Source organism: Nerophis ophidion, linkage group LG14 (assembly GCF_033978795.1).
Source record: "Nerophis ophidion isolate RoL-2023_Sa linkage group LG14, RoL_Noph_v1.0, whole genome shotgun sequence".
NCBI lineage: Eukaryota > Metazoa > Chordata > Actinopteri > Syngnathiformes > Syngnathidae > Nerophis > Nerophis ophidion.
The window spans coordinates 17,218,953-17,243,405 of record NC_084624.1 but is presented as its reverse complement, the minus strand read 5'-3'; the positions used below and the strand labels follow the sequence as shown (position 1 = coordinate 17,243,405).

General features: G+C 45.2%; 1 protein-coding gene across 3 annotated transcripts in view; it reads right to left on the bottom strand.

Moving 5' to 3' along the window:
• Window positions 1–24,453, bottom strand: part of exoc3l1 (exocyst complex component 3-like 1) — a 115,463-nt gene that overhangs the window by 19,355 nt on the left and 71,655 nt on the right. For all 3 annotated transcript variants that reach the window (XM_061919996.1, XM_061919997.1, XM_061919995.1), the window contains one exon: window positions 16,740–17,010. In XM_061919996.1, the coding sequence (XP_061775980.1) occupies window positions 16,740–17,010 (271 nt within the window). The remainder of the gene's footprint in view (window positions 1–16,739; window positions 17,011–24,453) is intronic.

The window sequence follows — 24,453 nt, the reverse complement described above, 5'->3', positions numbered from 1 at the left end:
TAATTTTTAAACGGGGATAGCAGGTCCATTCTATGTGTCATACTTGATCATTTTGCGGTGATTGTGCGCATGAAACTGGTAGGGTTCTGTACCTCCAACAAGGTTAAGAACCACTGAGCTAGAGCCATTCGGACCAAAAAAGCGACAATTTCCCCATTAATTGAGCGAGGATGAAAGATTCGTGGATGAGGAAATTTAGAGTGAAGGACTAGAAAGAAAAAAAAAGGCGATTGCAGTGGAAGCGATTCAGATGTTATTAGACACATTTACTAGGATAATTCTGGAAAATCCCATATCTGCCTATTGTGTTGCTAGTGTTTTAGTGAGATTAAATAGTACCTGAAAGTCGGAGGGGTGTGGCCACGGGTGTGTTGACGCCAGAGTCTCTGAGGGAAGTCACGGCAGCTGCAGCAGGACGGAAGCTCCGCTGATGTCTCCGGTAAGAGGCGACTTATTACCACAATTTTCTTTACCGAAAACTGCCGGCTGCCGGTGAATGCGCGTATGAAACTGGTGGGGTTAGGTACCTCCAACAAGGTTAAAAACCACTGAGCTAGAGCTATTCGGACAGAGAAAGCGACAATTTCCCCATTAATTTGAGCCAGGATGAAAGATTCATGGATGAGGAAATTTACAGTGAAGGGCTGGAAAAAATAAAAAATAAAGAAAAAAAAGGCGATTGCAGTGGGAGCAATTCAGATGTTATTTGACACATTTAATAGGATAATTCTGGACAATCCCTTATCTGCCTATTGTGTTGCTAGTGTTTTAGTGAGATTAAATAGTACCTGAAAGTCGGAGGGGTGTGGCCACGGGTGTGTTGACGCCAGAGTCTCTGAGGGAAGTCACGGCAGCTGCAGCAGGACGGAACTCCACTGATGTCTCCGGTAAGAGGCGACTTTTTACCACAATTTTCTTTACCGAAAACTGCCGGCTGCCGGTGAATGCGCGTATGAAACTGGTGGGGTTCGTTACCTCCAACAAGGTTAAGAACCACTGAGCTAGAGCTATTCAGACAGAGAAAGCGACAATTTCCCCATGAATTTGAGGGAGGATGAAAGATTCGTGGATGAGGAAATTTACACTGAAGGACTGGAAAAAAAAGAAAGAAAAAAAAAGGGTGATTTCAGTGGGAGCGATTCAGATGTTATTAGACACATTTACTAGGATAATTCTGGAAAATCCCTTATCCGCCTATTGTGTTGCTAGTGTTTTAGTGAGATTAAATAGTACCTAAAAGTCGGAGGAGTGTGGCCACGGGTGTGTTGACGCCAGAGTTTCTGAGGGAAGTCACTGCAGCAGGACGGAAGCTCCGCTGATGTCTCTGGTAAGATGCGACTTATTACCACCATTTTCTTCACCGAAAACTGCCAGCTGCCGGTGAATGCGCGTATGAAACTGGTGGGCTTCGTTACCTCCAACAAGGTTAAGAACCACTGAGCTAGAGCTATTCGGACCGGGGAAGCGACAATTTCCCCATTAATTTGAGCGAGGAAGAAAGATTTGTGGATGAGGAAATTTAGAGTAAAGGACTAGAAAAAAAAAAGGCGATTGCAGTGGGAGCGATTCAGATGTTATTAGACACATCTACTAGATTATTCTAGAAAATCCCTTATCTGCCTATTGTGTTGCTAGTGTTTTAGTGAGATTAAATAGTACCTGAAAGTCGGAGGGGTGTGGCCACGGGTGTGTTGCCGCCAGAGTCTCTGAGGGAAGTCAGAGCAGCTGCAGCAGGACGGAAGCTCCGCTGATGTCTCCGGTAAGAGGGGACTTATTACCACAATTTTCTTTACCGAAAACTGCCGGCTGCCGGTGAATGCACATATGAAACTGGTGGGGTTCGGTACCTCCAACAAGGTTAAGAACCACTGAGCTAGAGCTATTCGGACAGAGAAAGCAACAATTTTCCCATTATTTTGAGCGAGGATGAAAGATTTGTGGATGAGGAAATTTAGAGTGAAGGACTATAAAGAAAAAAGAAAGAAAAAAAAAAGGCGATTGCAGTGGGAGCGATTCAGATGTTATTAGACACATTTACTAGGATAATTCTGGAAGATCCATTATCTGCCTATTGTCTTGCTAGTGTTTTAGTGAGATTAAATAGTACCTAAAAGTCAGAGGAGTGTGGGCACGGGTGTGTTGATGCCAGCGTCTCGAGGGAAGCCACGGCAGCTGCAGCAGGACGGAATCTCTGTGGATGTCTCCGGTAAGAGGCAACTTATTACCACAATTTTCTTTACCGCATACCGCCGGCTGCCGGTGAATGCGCGTATGAAATTGGTGGGGTTCGGTACCTCCAACAAAGTTAAAAACCACTGAGCTAGAGCTATTCGGACAGAGAAAGCAACAATTTCCCCATTAATTTGAGCCAAGATTAAAGATTCCTGGATGAGGAAATTTACAGTGAAGGACTGGAAAAAAAAAAAAAAGAAAGAAAAAAAAGGCGATTGCAGTGGGAGCAATTCAGATGTTATTAGACACATTTACTAGGATAATTCTGGAAAATCCCTTATCTGCCTATTGTGTTGCTAGTGTTTTAGTGAGATTAAATATATGGCCACGGGTGTGTTGACGCCAGAGTCTCTGAGGGAAGTCACTGCAGCTGCAGCAGGACGGAAGCTCCGCTGATGTCTCCGGTAAGAGGCGACTTATTACCACCATTTTCTTCACCGAAAACTGCCGGCTGCCGGTGAATGCGCGTATGAAACTGGTGGGCTTCGTTACCTCCAACAAGGTTAAGAACCACTGAGCTAGAGCTATTCGGACCGAGGAAGCGACAATTTCCCAATTAATTTTAGCGAGCATGAAAGATTCATGGATGAGGAAATTTACAGTGAAGGACTGGAAAAAAAAGAAAAAGAAGAAAAAAAAGGGTGATTTCAGTGGGAGCGACTCGGATGTTATTAGACACATTTACTAGGATAATACTGGAAAATCCCTTATCTGCCTATTGTGTTGCTAGTGTTTTAGTGAGATTAAATATATGGCCACGGGTGTGTTGACGCCAGAGTCTCTGAGGGAAGTCACTGCAGCTGCAGCAGGACGGAAGCTCCGCTGATGTCTCCGGTAAGAGGCGACTTATTACCACCATTTTCTTCACCGAAAACTGCCGGCTGCCGGTGAATGCGCGTATGAAACTGGTGGGCTTCGTTACCTCCAACAAGGTTAAGAACCACTGAGCTAGAGCTATTCGGACCGAGGAAGCGACAATTTCCCCATTAATTTGAGCGAGGATGAAAGATTCATGGATGAGGAAATTTAGAGTGAAAGACTACAAAGAAAAAAAAAGAAAGAAAAAAAAGGCAATTGCAGTGGGAGCGATTTAGATGTTATTAGACACATTTACTAGAATATTCTAGAAAATCCCATTTCTGCCTATTGTGTTGCTAGTGTTTTAGTGAGATTAAATAGTACCTGAAAGTCGGAGGGGTGTGGCCACGGGTGTGTTGACGCCAGTGTCTCCGAGGGAAGTCACGGCAGCTGCAGCAGGACGGAAGCTCCGCTGATGTCTCCGGTAAGAGGCGACTTATTACCACCATTTTCTTCACCGAAAACTGCCGGCTGCCGGTGAATGCGCGTATGAAACTGGTGGGCTTCGTTACCTCCAACAAGGTTAAGAACCACTGAGCTAGAGCTATTCGGACCGAGGAAGCGACAATTTCCCAATTAATTTTAGCGAGGATGAAAGATTCATGGATGAGGAAATTTACAGTGAAGGACTGGAAAAAAAAGAAAAAGAAGAAAAAAAAGGGTGATTTCAGTGGGAGCGATTCAGATGTTATTAGACACATTTACTAGGATAATACTGGACAATCCCTTATCTGCCTATTGTGTTGCTAGTGTTTTAGTGAGATTAAATATATGGCCACGGGTGTGTTGACGCCAGAGTCTCTGAGGGAAGTCACTGCAGCTGCAGCAGGACGGAAGCTCCGCTGATGTCTCCGGTAAGAGGCGACTTATTACCACCATTTTCTTCACCAAAAACTGCCGGCTGCCGGTGAATGCGCGTATGAAACTGGTGGGCTTCGTTACCTCCAACGAGGTTAAGAACCACTGAGCTAGAGCTATTCGGACCGAGGAAGCGACAATTTCCCCATTAATTTGAGCGAGGAAGAAAGATTTGTGGATGAGGAAATTTTGAGTAAAGGACTAGAAAAAAAGGCGATTGCAGTGGGAGCGATTCAGATGTTATTAGACACATTTACTAGATTATTCTAGAAAATCCCTTATCTGCCTATTGTGTTGCTAGTGTTTTAGTGAGATTAAATAGTACCTGAAAGTCGGAGGGGTGTGGCCACGGGTGTGTTGACTTCAGAGTTTCTGAGGGAAGCCACGGCAGCTGCAGCAGGACGGAAGCTCCGCTGATGTCTCCGGTAAGAGGCGACTTATTACCATAATTTTATTTACCGAAAACTGCCGGCTGCCGGTGAATGCGCGTATGAAACTGGTGGGGTTCGGTACCTCCAAAAAGGTTAAGAACCACTGAGCTAGAGCTATTCTGACTGAGAAAGCGACAATTTCACCATTAATTTGAGCGAGGATGAAAGATTCGTGGATGAGGAAATTTAGAGTGAAAAACTACAAAGAAAAAAAAAGAAGGAAAAAAAAGGCGATTGCAGTGGGAGCCGTTCAGATGTTATTAGACACATTTACTAGAATATTCTAGAAAATCCCATTTCTGCCTATTGTGTTGCTAGTGTTTTAGTGAGATTAAATAGTACCTGAAAGTCGGAGGGGTGTGGCCACGGGTGTGTTGACGCCAGTGTCTCCGAGGGAAGTCACGGCAGCTACAGCAGGACGGAAGCTCCGCTGATGTCTCCGGTAAGAGGCGACTTATTAAACTGCCGGCTGCCGGTGAATGCGCGTATGAAACTGGTGGGGTTCGGTACTTCCAACAAGGTTAAGAACCACTGAGCTAGAGCTATTAGGACCGAGAAAGCGACAATTTCCCAATTAATTTTAGCCAGGATGAAAGATTCATGGATGAGGAAATTTACAGTGAAGGACTGGAAAAAAAAATAAAAATAAAAAATAAAGGGTGATTTCAGTGGGAGTGATTCAGATGTTATTAGACACATTTACTATGATAAAAATGGAAAATCCCTTATCTGCCTATTGTGTTGCTAGTGTTTTAGTGAGATTAAATAGTACCTAAAAGTCGGAGGGGTGTGGCCACGGGTGTCTTGACGCCAGATTCTCTGAGGGAAGTCACGGCAGCTGCAGCAGGACGGAAGCGCCGCTGATGTCTCCGGTAAGAGGCGACTTATTACCACCATTTTCTTTACCGAAAACTGCCGGCTGTCGTTGAATGCGCTTATGAAACTGGTGGGGTTCGGTACCTCCAACAAGGTTAAGAACCACTGAGCTAGAGCTAGAGCTATTCGGACAGAGAAAGCGACAATTTCCCCATTATTTTGAGCGAGGATGAAAGATTTGTGGATGAGGAAATTTAGAGTGAAGGACTATAAAGAAAAAAGAAAGAAAGAAAAAAGGCGATTGCAGTGGGAGCGATTCAGATGTTATTAAACATTTACTAGGATAATTCTGGAAAATCCCTTATCCGCTTATTGTGTTGCTAGTGTTTTAGTGAGATTAAATAGTACCTGAAAGTCGGAGGGGTGTGGCCACGGGTGTGTTGCCGCCAGAGTCTCTGAGGGAAGTCAGAGCAGCTGCAGCAGGACGGAAGCTCCGCTGATGTCTCCGGTAAGAGGGGACTTATTACCACAATTTTCTTTACCGAAAACTGCCGGCTGCCGGTGAATGCACATATGAAACTGGTGGGGTTCGGTACCTCCAACAAGGTTAAGAACCACTGAGCTAGAGCTATTCGGACAGAGAAAGCAACAATTTTCCCATTATTTTGAGCGAGGATGAAAGATTTGTGGATGAGGAAATTTAGAGTGAAGGACTATAAAGAAAAAAGAAAGAAAAAAAAAAGGCGATTGCAGTGGGAGCGATTCAGATGTTATTAGACACATTTACTAGGATAATTCTGGAAGATCCATTATCTGCCTATTGTCTTGCTAGTGTTTTAGTGAGATTAAATAGTACCTAAAAGTCAGAGGAGTGTGGGCACGGGTGTGTTGATGCCAGAGTCTCGAGGGAAGCCACGGCAGCTGCAGCAGGACGGAATCTCTGTGGATGTCTCCGGTAAGAGGCAACTTATTACCACAATTTTCTTTACCGCATACCGCCGGCTGCCGGTGAATGCGCGTATGAAATTGGTGGGGTTCGGTACCTCCAACAAAGTTAAAAACCACTGAGCTAGAGCTATTCGGACAGAGAAAGCAACAATTTCCCCATTAATTTGAGCCAAGATTAAAGATTCCTGGATGAGGAAATTTACAGTGAAGGACTGGGAAAAAAAAAAAAAGAAAGAAAAAAAAGACGATTGCAGTGGGAGCAATTCAGATGTTATTAGACACATTTACTAGGATAATTCTGGAAAATCCCTTATCTGCCTATTGTGTTGCTAGTGTTTTAGTGAGATTAAATAGTACCTGAAAGTCGGAGGGGTGTGGCCACGGGTGTGTTGACACCAGAGTCTCTGAGGGAAGTCACGGCAGCTGCAGCAGGACGGAAGCTCCGCTGATGTCTCCGGTAAGAGGAAATTTATTACCACAATTTTCTTTACCGCATACCGCCGGCTGCCGGTGAATGCGCGTATGAAACTGGTGGGGTTCGGTACCTCCAACAAAGTTAAAAACCACTGAGCTAGAGCTATTCGGACAGAGAAAGCAACAATTTCCCCATTAATTCGAGCCAAGATTAAAGATTTGTGGATGAGGAAATTTACAGTGAAGGACTGGAAAAAAAAAAAAAGAAAGAAAAAAAAGGCGATTGCAGTGGGAGCAATTCAGATGTTATTAGACACATTTACTAGGATAATTCTGGAAAATCCCTTATCTGCCTATTGTGTTGCTAGTGTTTTAGTGAGATCAAATAGTACCTGAAAGTCGGAGGGGTGTGGCCACGGGTGTGTTGACACCAGAGTCTCTGAGGGAAGTCACGGCAGCTGCAGCAGGACGGAAGCTCCGCTGATGTCTCCGGTAAGAGGAAACTTATTAACACAATTTTCTTTACCAAAAACCGCCGGCTGCCGGTGAATGCGCGTATGAAACTGGTGGGGTTCGGTACCTCCAACAAGGTTAAGAACCACTGAGAAAGAGCTATTCGGACGGAGAAAGCGACAATTTCCCCATTAATTTGAGCGAGGATGAAAGAATTGTGGATGAGGAAATTTAGAGTGAAGGACTATAAAGACAAAAGAAAGAAAGGAAAAAAAGGTGATTGCAGTGGGAGCGATTCAGATGTTATTAGACACATTTACTAGGATAATTCTGGAAAATCCCTTATCCGCCTATTGTGTTGCTAGTGTTTTATTGAGATTAAATAGTACCTGAAAGTCGGAGGGGTGTGGCCACGGGTGTGTTGACGCCAGAGTCTCTGAGGGAAGTCACGGCATCTGCAGCAGGACGGAAGCTCCGCTGATGTCTCCGGTAAGAGGCGACTTATTAAACTGCCGGCTGCCAGTGAATGCGCGTATGAAACTGGTGGGGTTCGGTACTTCCAACAAGGTTAAGAACCACTAAGCTAGAGCTATTAGGACCGAGAAAGCGACAATTTCCCAATTAATTTTAGCGAGGATGAAAGAATTGTGGATGAGGAAATTTAGAGTGAAGGACTATAAAGAAAAAAGAAAGAAAGGAAAAAAAGGTGATTGCAGTGGGAGCGATTCAGATGTTAATAGACACATTTACTAGGATAACACTGGAAAATCCCTTATCTGCCTATTGTGTTGCTAGTGTTTTAGTGGGATTAAATAGTACCTAAAAGTCGGAGGGGTGTGGCCACGGGTGTGTTGACGCCAGAGTCTCTGAGGGAAGTCACGGCAGCTGCAGCAGGACGGAACCTCCGCTGATGTCTCCGGTAAGATCCGCCTATTGTGTTGCTAGTGTATGTAATTTTTTTGTAAGGGGCGCTGGAAGCCGGCAGACCCGTCAGCGATCCTGTTCTGTCTCCCTGTAATGTTTGTCTGATCTTGAATGGGATTGTGCTGAAAATTTTAATTTTCCTGAAGGAACTTTCCTGACGGAATAAATAAAGTACTATCTAATCTAATCTAGTGTTTTATTGAGATTAAATAGTACCTAAAAGTCGGAGGGGTGTGGCCACGGGTGTGTTGAGGCCAGAGTCTCTGAGGGAAGTCACGGCAGCTGCAGCAGGACGGAAGCTCCGCTGATGTCTCCGGTAAGAGGCGACTTATTACCACCATTTTCTTCACCGAAAACTGCCGGCTGCCGGTGAATGCGCGTATGAAACTGGTGGGGTTCGTTACCTCCAACAAGGTTAAGAACCACTGAGCTAGAGCTATTCGGACCGAGAAAGCAACAATTTCCCCATTAATTTGAGCGAGGAAGAAAGATTTGTGGATGAGGAAATTTAGAGTAAAGGACTAGAAAAAAAAAAGGCGATTGCAGTGGGAGCGATTCAGATGTTATTACACACATTTACTAGATTATTCCAGAAAATCCCTTATCTGCCTATTGTGTTGCTAGTGTTTTAGTGAGATTAAATAGTACCTGAAAATCGGAGGGGTGTGGGCTTGGGTGTGTTGACGCCAGAGTCTCTGAGGGAAGTCACGGCAGCTGCAGCAGGACGGAAGCTCCGCTGATGTCTCCGGTAAGAGGCGACTTATTACCATAATTTTCTTTACCGAAAACTGCCGGCTGCCGGTGAATGCGCGTATGAAACTGGTGGGGTTCGGTACCTCCAACAAGGTTAAGAACCACTGAGCTAGAGCTATTCGGACCGAGAAAGCGACAATTTCCCCATTAATTTGAGCGAGGATGAAAGATTCGTGGATGAGGAAATTTAGAGTGAAAGATTATAAAGAAAAAAAAGAAAGAAAAAAAAGGCGATGGCAGTGGGAGCGATTCAGATGTTATTAGACACATTTACTAGAATATTTTAGAAAATCCCATTTCTGCCTATTGTGTTGCTAGTGTTTTAGTGAGATTAAATAGTACCTGGAAGTCGGAGGGGTGTGGCCACGGGTGTGTTGACGCCAGAGTGTCTGAGGGAAGTCACGGCAGCTGCAGCAGGACGGAAGCTCCGCTGATGTCTCAGGTAAGAGGCGACTTATTAAACTGCCGGCTGCCGGTGAATGCGCGTATGAAACTGGTGGGGTTCGGTACTTCCAACAAGGTTAAGAACCACTGAGCTAGAGTTATTAGGACCGAGAAAGCGACAGTTTCCCAATTAATTTTAGCGAGGATGAAAGATTCATGGATGAGGAAATTTACAGTGAAGGACTGGAAAAAAAAAAAAAGGTGATTGCAGTGGGAGCGATTCAGATGTTATTAGACACATTTACTAGGATAATACTGGAAAATCCCTTATCCGCCTATTGTGTTGTTAGTGTTTTAGTGAGATTAAATAGTACCTGAAAGTCGGAGGGGTGTGGCCACGGGTGTGTTGACGCCAGAGTCTCTGAGGGAAGTCACTGCAGCTGCAGCAGGACGGAACTCCACTGATGTCTCCGGTAAGAGGCGACTTTTTACCACAATTTTCTTTACCGAAAACTGCCGGCTGCCGGTGAATGCGCGTATGAAACTGGTGGGGTTCGTTACCTCCAACAAGGTTAAGAACCACTGAGCTAGAGCTATTCAGACAGAGAAAGCGACAATTTCCCCATTAATTTGAGCGAGGATGAAAGATTCGTGGATGAGGAAATTTACAGTGAAGGACTGGAAAAAAAAGAAAAAGAAAAAAAAAGGGTGATTTCAGTGGGAGCGATTCAGATGTTATTAGACACATTTTCTAGGATAATTCTGGAAAATCCGTTACCCGCCTATTGTGTTGCTAGTGTTTTAGTGAGATTAAATAGTACCTAAAAGTCGGAGGAGTGTGGCCACGGGTGTGTTGACGCCAGAGTCTCTGAGGGAAGTCACGGCAGCCGCAGCAGGACGGAAGCTCCGCTGATGTCTCCGGTAAGAGGCGACTTATTACCACCATTTTCTTCACCGAAAACTGCCGGCTGCCGGTGAATGCGCGTATGAAACTGGTGGGGTTCGTTACCTCCAACAAGGTTAAGAACCACTGAGCTAGAGCTATTCAGACCGAGAAAGCGACAATTTCCCCATTAATTTGAGCCAGGATGAAAGATTTGTGGATGAGGAAATTTAGAGTAAAGGACTAGAAAAAAGAATGCAATTGCAGTGGGAGCGATTCAGATGTTATTAGACACATTTACTAGGATAATTTTGGAAAATCCCTTATCCGCCTATTATGTTGCTAGTGTTTTAGTGAGATTAAATAGTACCTGAAAGTCGGAGGGGTGTGGCCACGGGTGTGTTGGCGCCAGAGTCTCTGAGGGAAGTCACGGCAGCTGCAGCAGGACGGAAGCTCCGCTGATGTCCCCAGTAAGAGGCGACTTATTACCACAATTTTCTTTACCGAAAACTGCCGGCTGTCGGTGAATGCGCGTATGAAACTAGTGGGGTTCGGTACCTCCAACAAGGTTAAGAACCACTGAGCTAGGGCTATTCGGACAGAGAAAGAGACAATTTCCCCATTAATTTGAGCGAGAATGAAAGATTTGTGGATGAGGAAATTTAGAGTGAAGGACTAGAAAAAAAAAAGGCAATTGCAGTGGGAGCGATTCAGATGTTATTAGACACATTTACTAGGATAATTTTGGAACATCCCTTATCCGCCTATTGTGTTGCTAGTGTTTTAATGAGATTAAATAGTACCTGAAAGTCGGAGGGGTGTGGCCACGGGTGTGTTGACACCAGAGTCTCTGAGGGAAGTCACTGCAGCTGCAGCAGGAAGGAAGCTCCGCTGATGTCTCCGGTAAGAGGCGAGTTATTACCACAATTTTCTTTACCGAAAACTGCCGGCTGTCGGTGAATGCGCGTATGAAACTGGTGGGGTTCGGTACCTCCAACAAGGTTAAGAACCACTGAGCTAGGGCTATTCGGACGGAGAAAGCGACAATTTCCCCATTAATTTGAGTGAGAATGAAAGATTTGTGGATGAGGAAATTTAGAGTGAAGGACTGGAAAAAAAAAGGCAATTGCAGTGGGAGCGATTCAGATGTTATTAGACACATTTACTAGGATAATTATGGAACATCCCTTATCTGCCTATTGTGTTGCTAGTGTTTTAGTGTGATTAAATAGTACCTGAAAGTCGGAGGGGTGTGGCCACGGGTGTGTCGACGCCAGAGTCTCTGAGGGAAGTCACAGCAGCTGCAGCAGGACGGAAGCTCCGCTGATGTCTCCGATAAGAGGCGACTTATCACCACAATTTTCTTTACCGAAAACTGCCGGCTGCCGGTGAATGCACATATGAAACTGGTGGGGTTCGGTACCTCCAACAAGGTTAAGAACCACTGAGCTAGAGCTATTCGGACCGAGAAAGCGACAGTTTCCCAATTAATTTTAGCGAGGATGAAAGATTCATGGATGAGGAAATTTACAGTGAAGGACTGGAAAAAAAAAAAAAGGTGATTGCAGTGGGAGCGATTCAGATGTTATTAGACACATTTACTAGGATAATACTGGAAAATCCCTTATCCGCCTATTGTGTTGTTAGTGTTTTAGTGAGATTAAATAGTACCTGAAAGTCGGAGGGGTGTGGCCACGGGTGTGTTGACGCCAGAGTCACTGAGGGAAGTCACTGCAGCTGCAGCAGGACGGAACTCCACTGATGTCTCCGGTAAGAGGCGACTTTTTACCACAATTTTCTTTACCGAAAACTGCCGGCTGCCGGTGAATGCGCGTATGAAACTGGTGGGGTTCGTTACCTCCAACAAGGTTAAGAACCACTGAGCTAGAGCTATTCAGACAGAGAAAGCGACAATTTCCCCATTAATTTGAGCGAGGATGAAAGATTCGTGGATGAGGAAATTTACAGTGAAGGACTGGAAAAAAAGAAAAAGAAAAAAAAAGGGTGATTTCAGTGGGAGCGATTCAGATGTTATTAGACACATTTTCTAGGATAATTCTGGAAAATCCGTTACCCGCCTATTGTGTTGCTAGTGTTTTAGTGAGATTAAATAGTACCTAAAAGTCGGAGGAGTGTGGCCACGGGTGTGTTGACGCCAGAGTCTCTGAGGGAAGTCACGGCAGCCGCAGCAGGACGGAAGCTCCGCTGATGTCTCCGGTAAGAGGCGACTTATTACCACCATTTTCTTCACCGAAAACTGCCGGCTGCCGGTGAATGCGCGTATGAAACTGGTGGGGTTCGTTACCTCCAACAAGGTTAAGAACCACTGAGCTAGAGCTATTCAGACCGAGAAAGCGACAATTTCCCCATTAATTTGAGCCAGGATGAAAGATTTGTGGATGAGGAAATTTAGAGTAAAGGACTAGAAAAAAGAATGCAATTGCAGTGGGAGCGATTCAGATGTTATTAGACACATTTACTAGGATAATTTTGGAAAATCCCTTATCCGCCTATTGTGTTGCTAGTGTTTTAGTGAGATTAAATAGTACCTGAAAGTCGGAGGGGTGTGGCCACGGGTGTGTTGACGCCAGAGTCTCTGAGGGAAGTCACGGCAGCTGCAGCAGGACGGAAGCTCCGCTGATGTCTCCAGTAAGAGGCGACTTATTACCACAATTTTCTTTACCGAAAACTGCCGGCTGTCGGTGAATGCGCGTATGAAACTAGTGGGGTTCGGTACCTCCAACAAGGTTAAGAACCACTGAGCTAGGGCTATTCGGACAGAGAAAGAGACAATTTCCCCATTAATTTGAGCGAGAATGAAAGATTTGTGGATGAGGAAATTTAGAGTGAAGGACTAGAAAAAAAAAAGGCAATTGCAGTGGGAGCGATTCAGATGTTATTAGACACATTTACTAGGATAATTTTGGAACATCCCTTATCCGCCTATTGTGTTGCTAGTGTTTTAGTGAGATTAAAGAGTACCTGAAAGTCGGAGGGGTGTGGCCACGGGTGTGTTGACACCAGAGTCTCTGAGGGAAGTCACTGCAGCTGCAGCAGGAAGGAAGCTCCGCTGATGTCTCCGGTAAGAGGCGAGTTATTACCACAATTTTCTTTACCGAAAACTGCCGGCTGTCGGTGAATGCGCGTATGAAACTGGTGGGGTTCGGTACCTCCAACAAGGTTAAGAACCACTGAGCTAGGGCTATTCGGACGGAGAAAGCGACAATTTCCCCATTAATTTGAGTGAGAATGAAAGATTTGTGGATGAGGAAATTTAGAGTGAAGGACTGGAAAAAAAAAGGCAATTGCAGTGGGAGCGATTCAGATGTTATTAGACACATTTACTAGGATAATTATGGGACATCCCTTATCTGCCTATTGTGTTGCTAGTGTTTTAGTGTGATTAAATAGTACCTGAAAGTCGGAGGGGTGTGGCCACGGGTGTGTCGACGCCAGAGTCTCTGAGGGAAGTCACAGCAGCTGCAGCAGGACGGAAGCTCCGCTGATGTCTCCGATAAGAGGCGACTTATCACCACAATTTTCTTTACCGAAAACTGCCGGCTGCCGGTGAATGCACATATGAAACTGGTGGGGTTCGGTACCTCCAACAAGGTTAAGAACCACTGAGCTAGAGCTATTCGGACAGAAAAAGCGACAATTTCCCCATTATTTTGAGCGAGGATGAAAGATTTGTGGATGAGGAAATTTAGAGTGAAGGACTATAAAGAAAAAAGAAAGAAAGAAAAAAAAGACGATTGCAGTGGGAGTGATTCAGATGTTATTAGACACATTTACTAGGATAATTTTGGAACATCCCTTATCTGCCTATTGTGTTGCTAGTGTTTTAGTGTGATTAAATAGTACCTGAAAGTCGGAGGGGTGTGGCCACGGGTGTGTTGACGCCAGAGTCTCTGAGGGAAGTCACAGCAGCTGCAGCAGGACGGAAGCTCCGCTGATGTCTCCGGTAAGAGGCGATTTATTACCACAATTTTCTTCACCGAAAACTGCCGGCTGCCGGTGAATGCACGTATGAAACTGGTGGGGTTCGATACCTCCAACAAGGTTAAGAACCACTGAGCTAGAGCTAGAGCTATTTGGACAGAGAAAGCGACAATTTCCCCATTATTTTGAGCGAGGATGAAAGATTTGTGGATGAGGAAATTTAGAGTGAAGGACTATAAAGAAAAAAGAAAGAAAGAAAAAAAGGCGATTGCAGTGGGAGCGATTCAGATTTTATTAAACATTTACTAGGATAATTCTGGAAAATCCCTTATCTGCCTATTGTGTTGCTAGTGTTTTAGTGAGATTAAATAGTACCTGAAAGTCGGAGGGGTGTGGCCACGGGTGTGTTGCCGCCAGAGTCTCTGAGGGAAGTCACAGCAGCTGCAGCAGGACGGAAGCTCCGCTAATGTCTCCGGTAAGAAGCGACTTATTACCACAATTTTCTTTACCGAAAACTGCCGGCTGCCGGTGAATGCACGTATAAAACTGGTGGGGTTCGGTACCTCCAACAAGGTTAAGAACCACTGAGCTAGAGCTATTCGGACAGAGAAAGCAACAATTTTCCCATTATTTTGAGCGAGGATGAAAGATTTGTGGATGAGGAAATTTAGAGTGAAGGACTATAAAGAAAAAAGAAAGAAAGAAAAAAAAGGCGATTGCAGTGGGAGCGATTCAGATGTTATCAGACATTTACTAGGATAATTCTGGAAAATCCCTTATCCGCCTATTGTGTTGCTAGTGTTTTAGTGAGATTAAATAGTACCTGAAAGTCGGAGGGGTGTGGCCACGGGTGTGTTGACGCCAGAGTCTCTGAGGGAAGTCACAGCAGCTGCAGCAGGACGGAAGCTCCGCTGATGTCTCCGGTAAGAGGCGACTTATTACCACAATTTTCTTTACCGAAAACTGCCGGCTGCCGGTGAATGCACGTATGAAACTGGTGGGGTTCGGTACCTCCAAAAAGGTTAAGAACCACTGAGCTAGAGCTATTCGGACAGAGAAAGCGACAATTTCCCCATTATTTTGAGCAAAGATTAAAGATTTGTGGATGAGGAAATTTAGAGTGAAGGACTATAAAGAAAAAAGAAAGAAAGAAAAAAAAGGCAATTGCAGTGGGAGCGATTCAGATGTTATTAGACACATTTACTAGGATAATTCTGGAAAATCCCTTATCTGCCTATTGTGTTGCTAGTGTTTTAGTGAGATTAAATAGTACCTGAAAGTCAGAGGGGTGTGGCCACTGGTGTGTTGACGCCAGAGTCTCGGAGGGAAGTCAGCCATCCGCTGATGTCTCCGGTAAGAGGCGACTTATTGCCACATTTTTCTTTACCGAAAACTGCTGGTTGACATGTAGTCGGGATCCATGTTCGCTTGAGCGCTCTGATCCATAGTAAAGCTTCATTTTCGGCAATTTTAAACAAGGAAACACCGGCTGTGTTTTTGTGGCTAAAGGCTAAAAGCTTCCCACCTCCATCTTTCTACTTTGACTTCTCCATTATTAATTGAACAAATTGCAACACAGATGTGCAGAATACTGTGTAATTATGTGATTAAAGCTGACTACTTCTAGTTTGGATCGGGTTGAAAAATAATGTCCGCTACAACCGGAGACGTCAAAAACGTCATCATACCGCGACGTTTTCAACACGACACTATCCATCCATCCATCATCTTCCGCTTATCCGGGTCGGGTCGCGGGGGCAACAGCTTAAGCAGGGAAACCCAGACTTCCCTCTCCCCAGCCACTTCGTCTAGCTCTTCCCGGGGGATCCAAAGGCGTTCCCAGGCCAGCCGGGAGACATAGTCTTCCCAACGTGTCCTGGGTCTTCCCCGTGGCCTCTTACCGGTTGGACGTGCCCTAAACACCTCCCTAGGGAGGCGTTCGGGTGGCATCCTGACCAGATGCCCGAACCACCTCACCTGGCTCCTCTCGATGTGAAGGAGCAGCGGCTTTACTTTGAGTTCCTCCCGGATGGCAGAGCTTCTCACCCTATCTCTAAGGGAGAGCCCCGCCACACGGCGGAGGAAACTCATTTCGGCCGCTTGTACCCGTGATCCTATCCTTTCGGTCATGACCCAAAGCTCATGACCATAGGTGAGGATGGGAACGTAGATCGACCGGTAAATTGAGAGCTTTGCCTTCCGGATCAGCTCCTTCTTCACCACAACGGATCGGTACAACGTCCGCATTACTGAAGACGCCGCACCGATCCGCCTGTCGATCTCACGATTCACTCTTCCCTCACTCGTGAACAAGACTCCTAGGTACTTGAACTCCTCCACTTGGGGCAGGGTCTCCTTCCCAACCCGGAGATGGCATTCCACCCTTTTCCGGGCGAGAACCATGGACTTTTATGGACAGAATTTCTAGGCGCAGTCAAGGCGTTGAGGGGTTCCGGTTTGGTAACCGCAGGATTAGGTCTCGGCTTTTTGCAGATGATGTGGTCCTGATGGCTTCATCTGACCGGGATCTTTAGCTCTCGCTGGATCGGTTCGCAGCCGAGTGTGAAGCGACCGGAATTAGAATCAGCACCTCCAAGTCCGAGTCCATGGTTCTCAACACGGCACTTCGCGGGAAATTTTAAATTGCAATTTAGTAAACTAAAAAGGCCGTATTGGCATGTGTTGCAATGTTAATATTTCATCATTGATATATAAACTATCAGACTGCGTGGTGGGTAGTAGTGGGTTTCAGTAGGCCTTTAAGTCCTAACAGCTTCTGAGAGACAATGGTGTATCGTCTCAAAGCAGTGACTGTAGAGATATGACTGGAGTAAGCACGTAACCTGTCTGCAGGGTGCTCGGACACGGCTGTACAGCTCCAGATGGCGCTCCAAGATGCGGCAGAGTTTGGGAACGGGATCGCCATGGACCATCCAGTGTCGGGTCACTAGGCCTGTGAGGAAAGGCTTGAGGTCCAGCAGGAGCTGATCGATCACCATTCGACAGGCTCGTCTCACTGTCCGCTCCAAAGCTGCCAGCGGGTTGGAAGGCGTCCGAGTGAACTGTCCTAATTCCCGGGATGACTGCTGCTGCTGCAGGCTCTCTGTGCCCTTTCTGTATCAAATGTGAAGGCAATAGTTAGAAAGGCACTTTTTGGAAGGAATTTTGTGCATCACCTGAAATCCTTATGTGTGACATGTGACTTCTAAATAGTCGCCTCGTACTGGAAGTTTTTCACTCACAATGCAGCTAATGGGGTTTTTTCTATTTCACCTATAAAGCACTTTCCAAAACATCCAGCGCCAACAATGCTTTGTTTACATGCTGTAACCTGTATATTAACCAAACTATAGTTATACAGTGGGGCAAATAAGTATTTAGTCAGCCACCGATTGCGCAAGTTCTCCCACTTAAAATGATGACAGAGGTCTGTAATTTTCATCATAGGTACACTTCAACTGTGAGAGACAGAATGTGAAAAAAAAAATCCAGGAATTCACATTGTAGGAATTTTAAAGAATTTATTTTTAAAATTATGGTGAAAAATAAATATTTGGTCAATTACAAAAATTCAACTCAATACTTTGTAATATAACCTTTGTTGGCAATAACAGAGGTCAAACTGTTACTATAGGTCTTTACCAGGTTTGTACACACAGTAGCTGGTATTTTGTACCATTCCTCTATGCAGATCTTCTCGAGAGCTTCGATGTTTTGGGGCTGTCGCCGAGCAACACAGACTTTCAACTCCCTCCATGGATTTTCTATGGGGTTGAGGTCTGGAGACTGGCTAGGCCACTCCAGGACTTTCAATTGCTTCTTACAGAGCCACTCCTTCGTTGCCCGGGCGCTTTGTTTGGGATCATTGTCATGCTGGAAGACCCAGCCACGTTTCATCTTCAAAGCTCTCACTGATGGAAGGAGGTTTTGGCTCAAAATCTCACGATACATGGCCCCATTCATTCTTTCCTTAACACGGATCAGTCGTCCTGTCCCCTTAGCAGAAAAACAGCCCCAAAGCATGATGTTTCCACCCCCCATGCTTCACAGTAAGTATGGTGTTCCAGGGATGCAACTCTGTATTCTTCTTCCTCCAAACATGACGAGTTGATTTTATACCAAAAAGTTCTATTTTGGGTTTCATCTGACCACATGACATTCTCCCAATCCTCTGCTGTATCATCCATGTGCTCTCTGGCAAACTTCAGACTGGCCTGGACATGCACTGGCTTAAGCAGGGGGACACGTCTGGCGCTGCAGGATTTGATTCCGTCGGCCTAGTGTGTTACTGATGGTAACCTTTGTTACTTTGGTCCCAGCTCTCTGCAGGTCATTCACCAGGTCCCCCCGTGTGGTTCTGGGATTTTTGCTTACCGTTCTCATGATCATTTGGACCCCACGGGATGAGATCTTGTGTGGAGCCCCAGATCGAGGGAGATTATCAGTGGTCTTGTATGTCTTCCTTCTTCTGATAATTGCTCCCACAGTTGATTTTTTTCACACCAAGCTGCTTGCCTATTATAGATTCACTCTTCCCAGTCTGGTGCAGGTCTACAATTCTTTTCCTGGTGTCCTTCGACAGCTCTTTGGTCTTGGCCATAGTGGATTTTGGAGTCTGACTGTTTGAGGCTGTGGACGGGTGTCTTTTATACAGACAACGAGTTCAAACAGGTTCCATTAATACGAGTTACGAGTGGAGGACAGAAGAGCTTCTTAAAGAAGAAGTTACAGGTCTGTGAGAGCCAGAGATCTTCCTTGTTTGAAGTGACCAAATACTTATTTTCCACCATAATTTACAAATAAATTCTTTAAAATTCCTACAATGTGAATTCCTGGATTTTTTTTCACATTCTGTCTCTCATAGTTGAAGTGTACCTATGATGAAAATTAGAGACCTCTCTCATCATTTTAAGTGGGAGAACTTGCACAATCGGTGGCTGACTTAATACTTTTTTGCCCCACTGTAGTTATCATAGGAGCAAACACAGGGGAACTACTTTTCTGGCTTAGTGACACAGAGCCCTGTTCACAGTGCCTCAGGCTACTCGTGATAAGTAAGCCAGCTACTAGAGCTGCTTCTACCGCTGAATCACCTCTGAGTTAATGCTCGGTTATAAATCATGCCTCACGCGGGTAAAGTAGAAGGTTGTGTCAATAAGCCGGCAAGTTGGTCAACTTTGAAATTACACACACTACCAATAAAAAAAATTGAAGTAGTGGATACTTGTTTTCAACTTAGACCCGAAGTCATCGGTAGGAAGACTCGGCAAGATGCAAATATGTTCTCACAATTTTCAATCTGAGTGTTATTCTGAATATAGCATCTCAACCGGGAGCACAAGTTACAACCATCCCATCAGTTGGCAGCCCAGGGATAGCTGACATTTTTATTCACTGTTTAGTTAAGTTCCTACTTTGTCAATAAAATGTTTTGCAATAGCGCTACATGATACCGCCAAAAATGGCTCGGTGTTTCACGATGGCCGGGTCATTTGTCCCAAAGTAGTCGTCATGAAGTCTGCCATGATCAGGTAGTTGTTGACTGAAGTAGCGTTTGTTGCTACATGCTCTGCGAAATCAATTCGCCGAAGAAATATGTAGCGGTAATGTTTAAAATGAGCAAAGTAATGTAAAGTACTTTTTATGTTTTTAGAGAGCTTTATAAGTAAACTAAATCAAATTCCAACTACCTATATTGTTAGCCGCCTCATGCTAGCTGTTTTTTTCTTACTATCTAGAGCGCACAGAAAAGGGAAAGACATGAGTGTTCTTGTCTCACATAAAGATTGTGGATGATGGAAAAAATTCAGAAAGTTAGTTAAGTTTTTCTTTAAAGGGTAAGATTTTCATGTCAACTCATCATTAAATATCTCAAAAGGCATTAATAAAGCATGTTCTTTTCGAATACCTCCATAACTGATAACAGTAGTTCAGCCAGGATATGCTCATTTCTATCCATCCATCCATCCATCCATCCATCATCTTCCGCTTATCCGAAGTCGGGTCGCGGGGGCAGCAGCCTAAGCAGGGTAGCCCGGACTTCCCTCTCCCCAGCCACTTCGTCTAGCTCTTCCCGGGGGATCCGGAAGCGTTCCCAGGCCAGCCGGGAGACATAGTCTTCCCAACGTGTCCTGGGTCTTCCCCGTGGCCTTCTACCGGTTGGACGTGCCCTAAACACCTCCCTAGGGAGGCGTTTGGGTGGCATCCTGACCAGATGCCCGAACCACCTCATCTGGCTCCTCTCGATGTGGAGGAGAAGCGGCTTTACTTTGAGTTCCTCCCGGATGGCAGAGCTTCTCACCCTATCTCTAAGGGAGAGCCCCGCCACCCGGCGGAGGAAACTCATTTCGGCCGCTTGTACACATGATCTTATCCTTTCGGTCATGACCCAAAGCTCATGACCATAGGTGAGGATGGGAACGTAGATCGACCGGTAAATTGAGAGCTTTGCCTTCCGGCTCAGCTCCTTCTTCACCACAACGGATCAATACAACGTCTGCATTACTGAAGACGCCGCACCGATCAGCCTGTCGATCTCACGATCCACTCTTCCCTCACTCGTGAACAAGACTCCTACGTACTTGAATTCCTCCATACTTGAGGCAGGGTCTCCTCCCCAACCCGGAGATGGCACTCCACCCTTTTCCGGGCTAGAACCATGGACTCGGACTTGGAGGTGCTGATTCTCATTCCGGTCGCTTCACACTCGGCTGCGAACCGATCCAGTGAGAGCTGAAGATCCCGGCCAGATGAAGCCATCAGGACCACATCATCTGCAAAAAGCAGAGACCTAATCCTGCGGCCACCAAACCAGAACCCCTCAACGCCTTGACTGCGCCTAGAAATTCTGTCCATAAAAGTTATGAACAGAATCGGTGACAAAGGACAGCCTTGGTGCAGTCCAACCCTCACTGGAAACGTGTCCGACTTACTGCCAGCAATGCGGACCAAGCTCTGACACTGATCGTACAGGGAGCGGAACGCCACAATAAGACTCTCTGAGCACTCCTCACAGGACTTCCCGAGGGACACGGTCGAATGCCTTCTCCAAGTCCACAAAGCACATGTAGACTGGTTGGGCAAACTCCCATGCAACCTCAAGAACCCTGCCGAGAGTATAGAGCTGGTCCACAGTTCCATGACCAGGACGAAAACCACACTGTTCCTCCTGAATCCGAGGTTCGACTATCCGCCGTAGCCTCCTCTCCAGTACACCTGAATAAACCTTACCGGGAAGGCTGAGGAGTGTGATCCCACGATAGTTGGAACACACCCTCCGGTCCCCCTTTTACTTTTACAGCCCCGAAATCTTATTGTTTTCATTTCGATGCCCCGCCCTCCACTGTTTGACCAATTAGAAAGTCCGTGAGGTTGTTACATCCAGGTTGCCAGTTACGCACCGCCATCTTTATCGAGCTACTGCCACTGGTAAAGTTACTAAACATGTCAGACTCTGGTAAATCTTAAAGCTCTGTTAATGATTCTCAACTCATTCATGACATAGACAGGAACAAAATGCCTTACCTTGATAGGTAAATAAGGCATTTATGTTTTCTTATTACTTGTAATAAATGGAAATTGACATTTGGGATATAAACTATATTGTTCGATACAGTCTATGATCTTGTCTAACAAAGCTAGTATGTTCGCGCAATGAATGATTAGAATGCTCGCTCGGTCAATGATACATCCACTTATAGACTAACGGGGGAAATATATACCTGTTAGCCTCTATGTCGACGTGTCATCCAACTGACAGGGCAAAATATCTTTTCAACAAATAAAACCTATGTGGATATGGGTAGTGTCAGTGCCTATTTCGTTCTCAATATTCTGATACGCTGAGGAAATGGGTTCCAACATTAGCACGGCTAAACATGTGGAGACAGCCAAAACACATGCACATTGTGGACTACATGTACCACGTTATATGGCAATCTGAAACATTTGAAACAGTAGCCTATAGGCCAGGGGTAGGGAACCTATGGCTCTAGAGCCAGATGTGGCTCTTTTGATGACTGCATCTGGCTCTCGGACAAATCTGAGCTAACACTGCTTAACACAATAAGTGGTGACTAATTCCACTTGTAATCAGAGTGTTAAAAATAACGTTCAAAATATTAAACATGCTCATGCATTTGAATCCATCCATCCTTTTTCTACCGCACTTGTTCAAGAAATTGCATGATTTATTTATTATTGTTTTTTTTTAGGGCTTGCCCACCTGGGGGTTCTTCAGACCACCAAGCACCGACATGAAAGCCTGTTTCAGGGTTATGATATTTTTTTTATTTTTTAATAAGTCTCTCAGTTGCTTTCCAGCAATTGTCTTTTTCTCTTTCGTTCTCGCTCGCGCTCTGGCTCTAGCTCCAACCCTGTCTCTCCTCCCGGCTGCTGCTTATAACAGAGCGACAGGTGATTAGATAACAAGGCCCAGGTGGGCCATCTACGCACCTGTCGCTGATTTCGAGGCCGGTCCTGGCACACCCCGCTTCGTTGCAGGCCCGCAGACCACGCCCCTCCACAGTTAGCTTCAGAATATCAACTTTATTACAAAGAATACGACACCTATTATATTCTAGTAATGTTGGTCTTACTTAAAAATGCACGCGTTTAGTTGTGTTCAGTCTTGAAAAAAAAAAAGGATATGGCTCTTACGGAAATACATTTTAAAATATTTGGATTCTTGGCTCTCTCAGCCAAAAAGGTTCCCAACCCCTACTATAGGCATACCTTGGTAAAATGTATCCTCTTTAGTTTTGGGAGGACATTAGGCTGCTAAGCATGCTCTACCTATTTTCACCAATCTTTTAGTCTTTGTTTTCTGATAGTACCGACAATAACCATTTGTTGCGATATTGTACACAGGCATGAGGTACTTAATTCCTAAAAAATAGCCTAATTTCTGTGTAAAATGTGTTGGTTGTATCGAGTTGAATTTGGCTGCGTATCTGGCAACCTCAGTCAGGGAGAGTGGGAGGGGACTACAGATTTTCTGGCCAGATTCCTACATATGGCTCCTTTAAATACGGACTAAACACACACGTGGCACATTTCTTATCACGTGAGCTCAGTTTTTAGGTCAGTACACAAACACTGAAGCTGAAGTTTTTGAAAATCTTCTCCCTGGCTGGAGTGTTCCCGAAAGCACAATTTTTAGGACAAAAAGTTACGTTTGCGTGTGTACAAAGATTCTAAACTCTAATGACAAAAAACATATTTGTGTTGGTGTGAACATAGTTTTAACTCCAGTCCTTGTTTTACTGCTGACATCTTGACACCTGAATTTGCTTTAATGAATTGGACAATTGGGGCAGCACGGTGGGGAAGGGGTTAGTGCGTCTGCCCCACAATACGAAGGTTCTGAGTTCAATCCCGGCCTCGGAATCTTTCTCTGTGGAGTTTGCATGTTCGCCCCTTGACTGCGTGGGTTCCCTTCCGTGTACTCCGGCTTTCTCCCACCTCCAAAAACATGCACCTGGGGATAGGTTGATTGGCAACACTAAATTGGCCCTAGTGTGTGAATGTGAGTGTGAATGTTGTCTGTCTGTCTGTGTTGGCCCTGCAACAGCGACTTGTCCAGGGTGTACACCGCCTTCCGCCCGATTGTAGCTGAGAATAGCTCCAGCGCCCCCCGCGACTCCGAAGGGAAAATGGATGGATGGATGGAATTGTACAATTATTAATGATATCAAAATCTCACAATGTAATATTATCACGGTATTAAAGGGGAACATTATCACAATTTCAAAAGGGTTAAAAACAATAAAAATCAGTTCCCAGTGGCATGTTGTATTTTTTGAATTTTTTTTCAAAATTTTACCGGTCTCCGAATATCCCTAAAAAAAGATTTAAAGTGCTTGATGTTCGCTATTTGCGATGCCACTATCCATTTCCCTGTGACGTCATACAGTGCGACATTAGCTCGGATTTAGACTCGGATTTCAGGGGTTTAAGCGATTCAACAGATTACGCATGTATTGAAACGGATGGTTGGAGTATCAAAGTATTGAAGAAGAAACTGAAGCTATTGAACGAATAGCTATTGACGCTATTCATAGCCATAGCATGGCCGAATAGCTGCGTTAGCATCGCTGGTAAAATGTGCGGACCAAACGATCAGGATTTTCGCATCTTGTGACACTGGAGCAACTTAAATCCGTCGATTGGTAAGTGTTTTTTTCTAATCAAATGTGGGTGGAAGGAAACGTAATATACTTGCAAATGCATCTGCAGGTCATCCAAACATCTCTGTGCCATGTCTGCTTTAGCACCGCCGGTAAATAGCATGTTAGCATTGTGGTGGGCGTGGCCTGCGCGCCTGCGGGGAAGCGGGGTGTGGCAGGGCCGGCTTCGACGTTGGCGACACGTGGGTGGATGACAGCTGAAAGTGTTCATCTAATCACCTGTCGTTCTGTTAAAAGGCCGCAGTCGGGAGGCGGCGGGGGTTGAGTTTGGACAGACGACAATGCCGAAAGGCAGAGAGTGACAGTGCAGAAGGGAGACAATTGCTGTAAAGCAGAAAAAGATTATTGGAAAATAAATCGTGTTGAACTT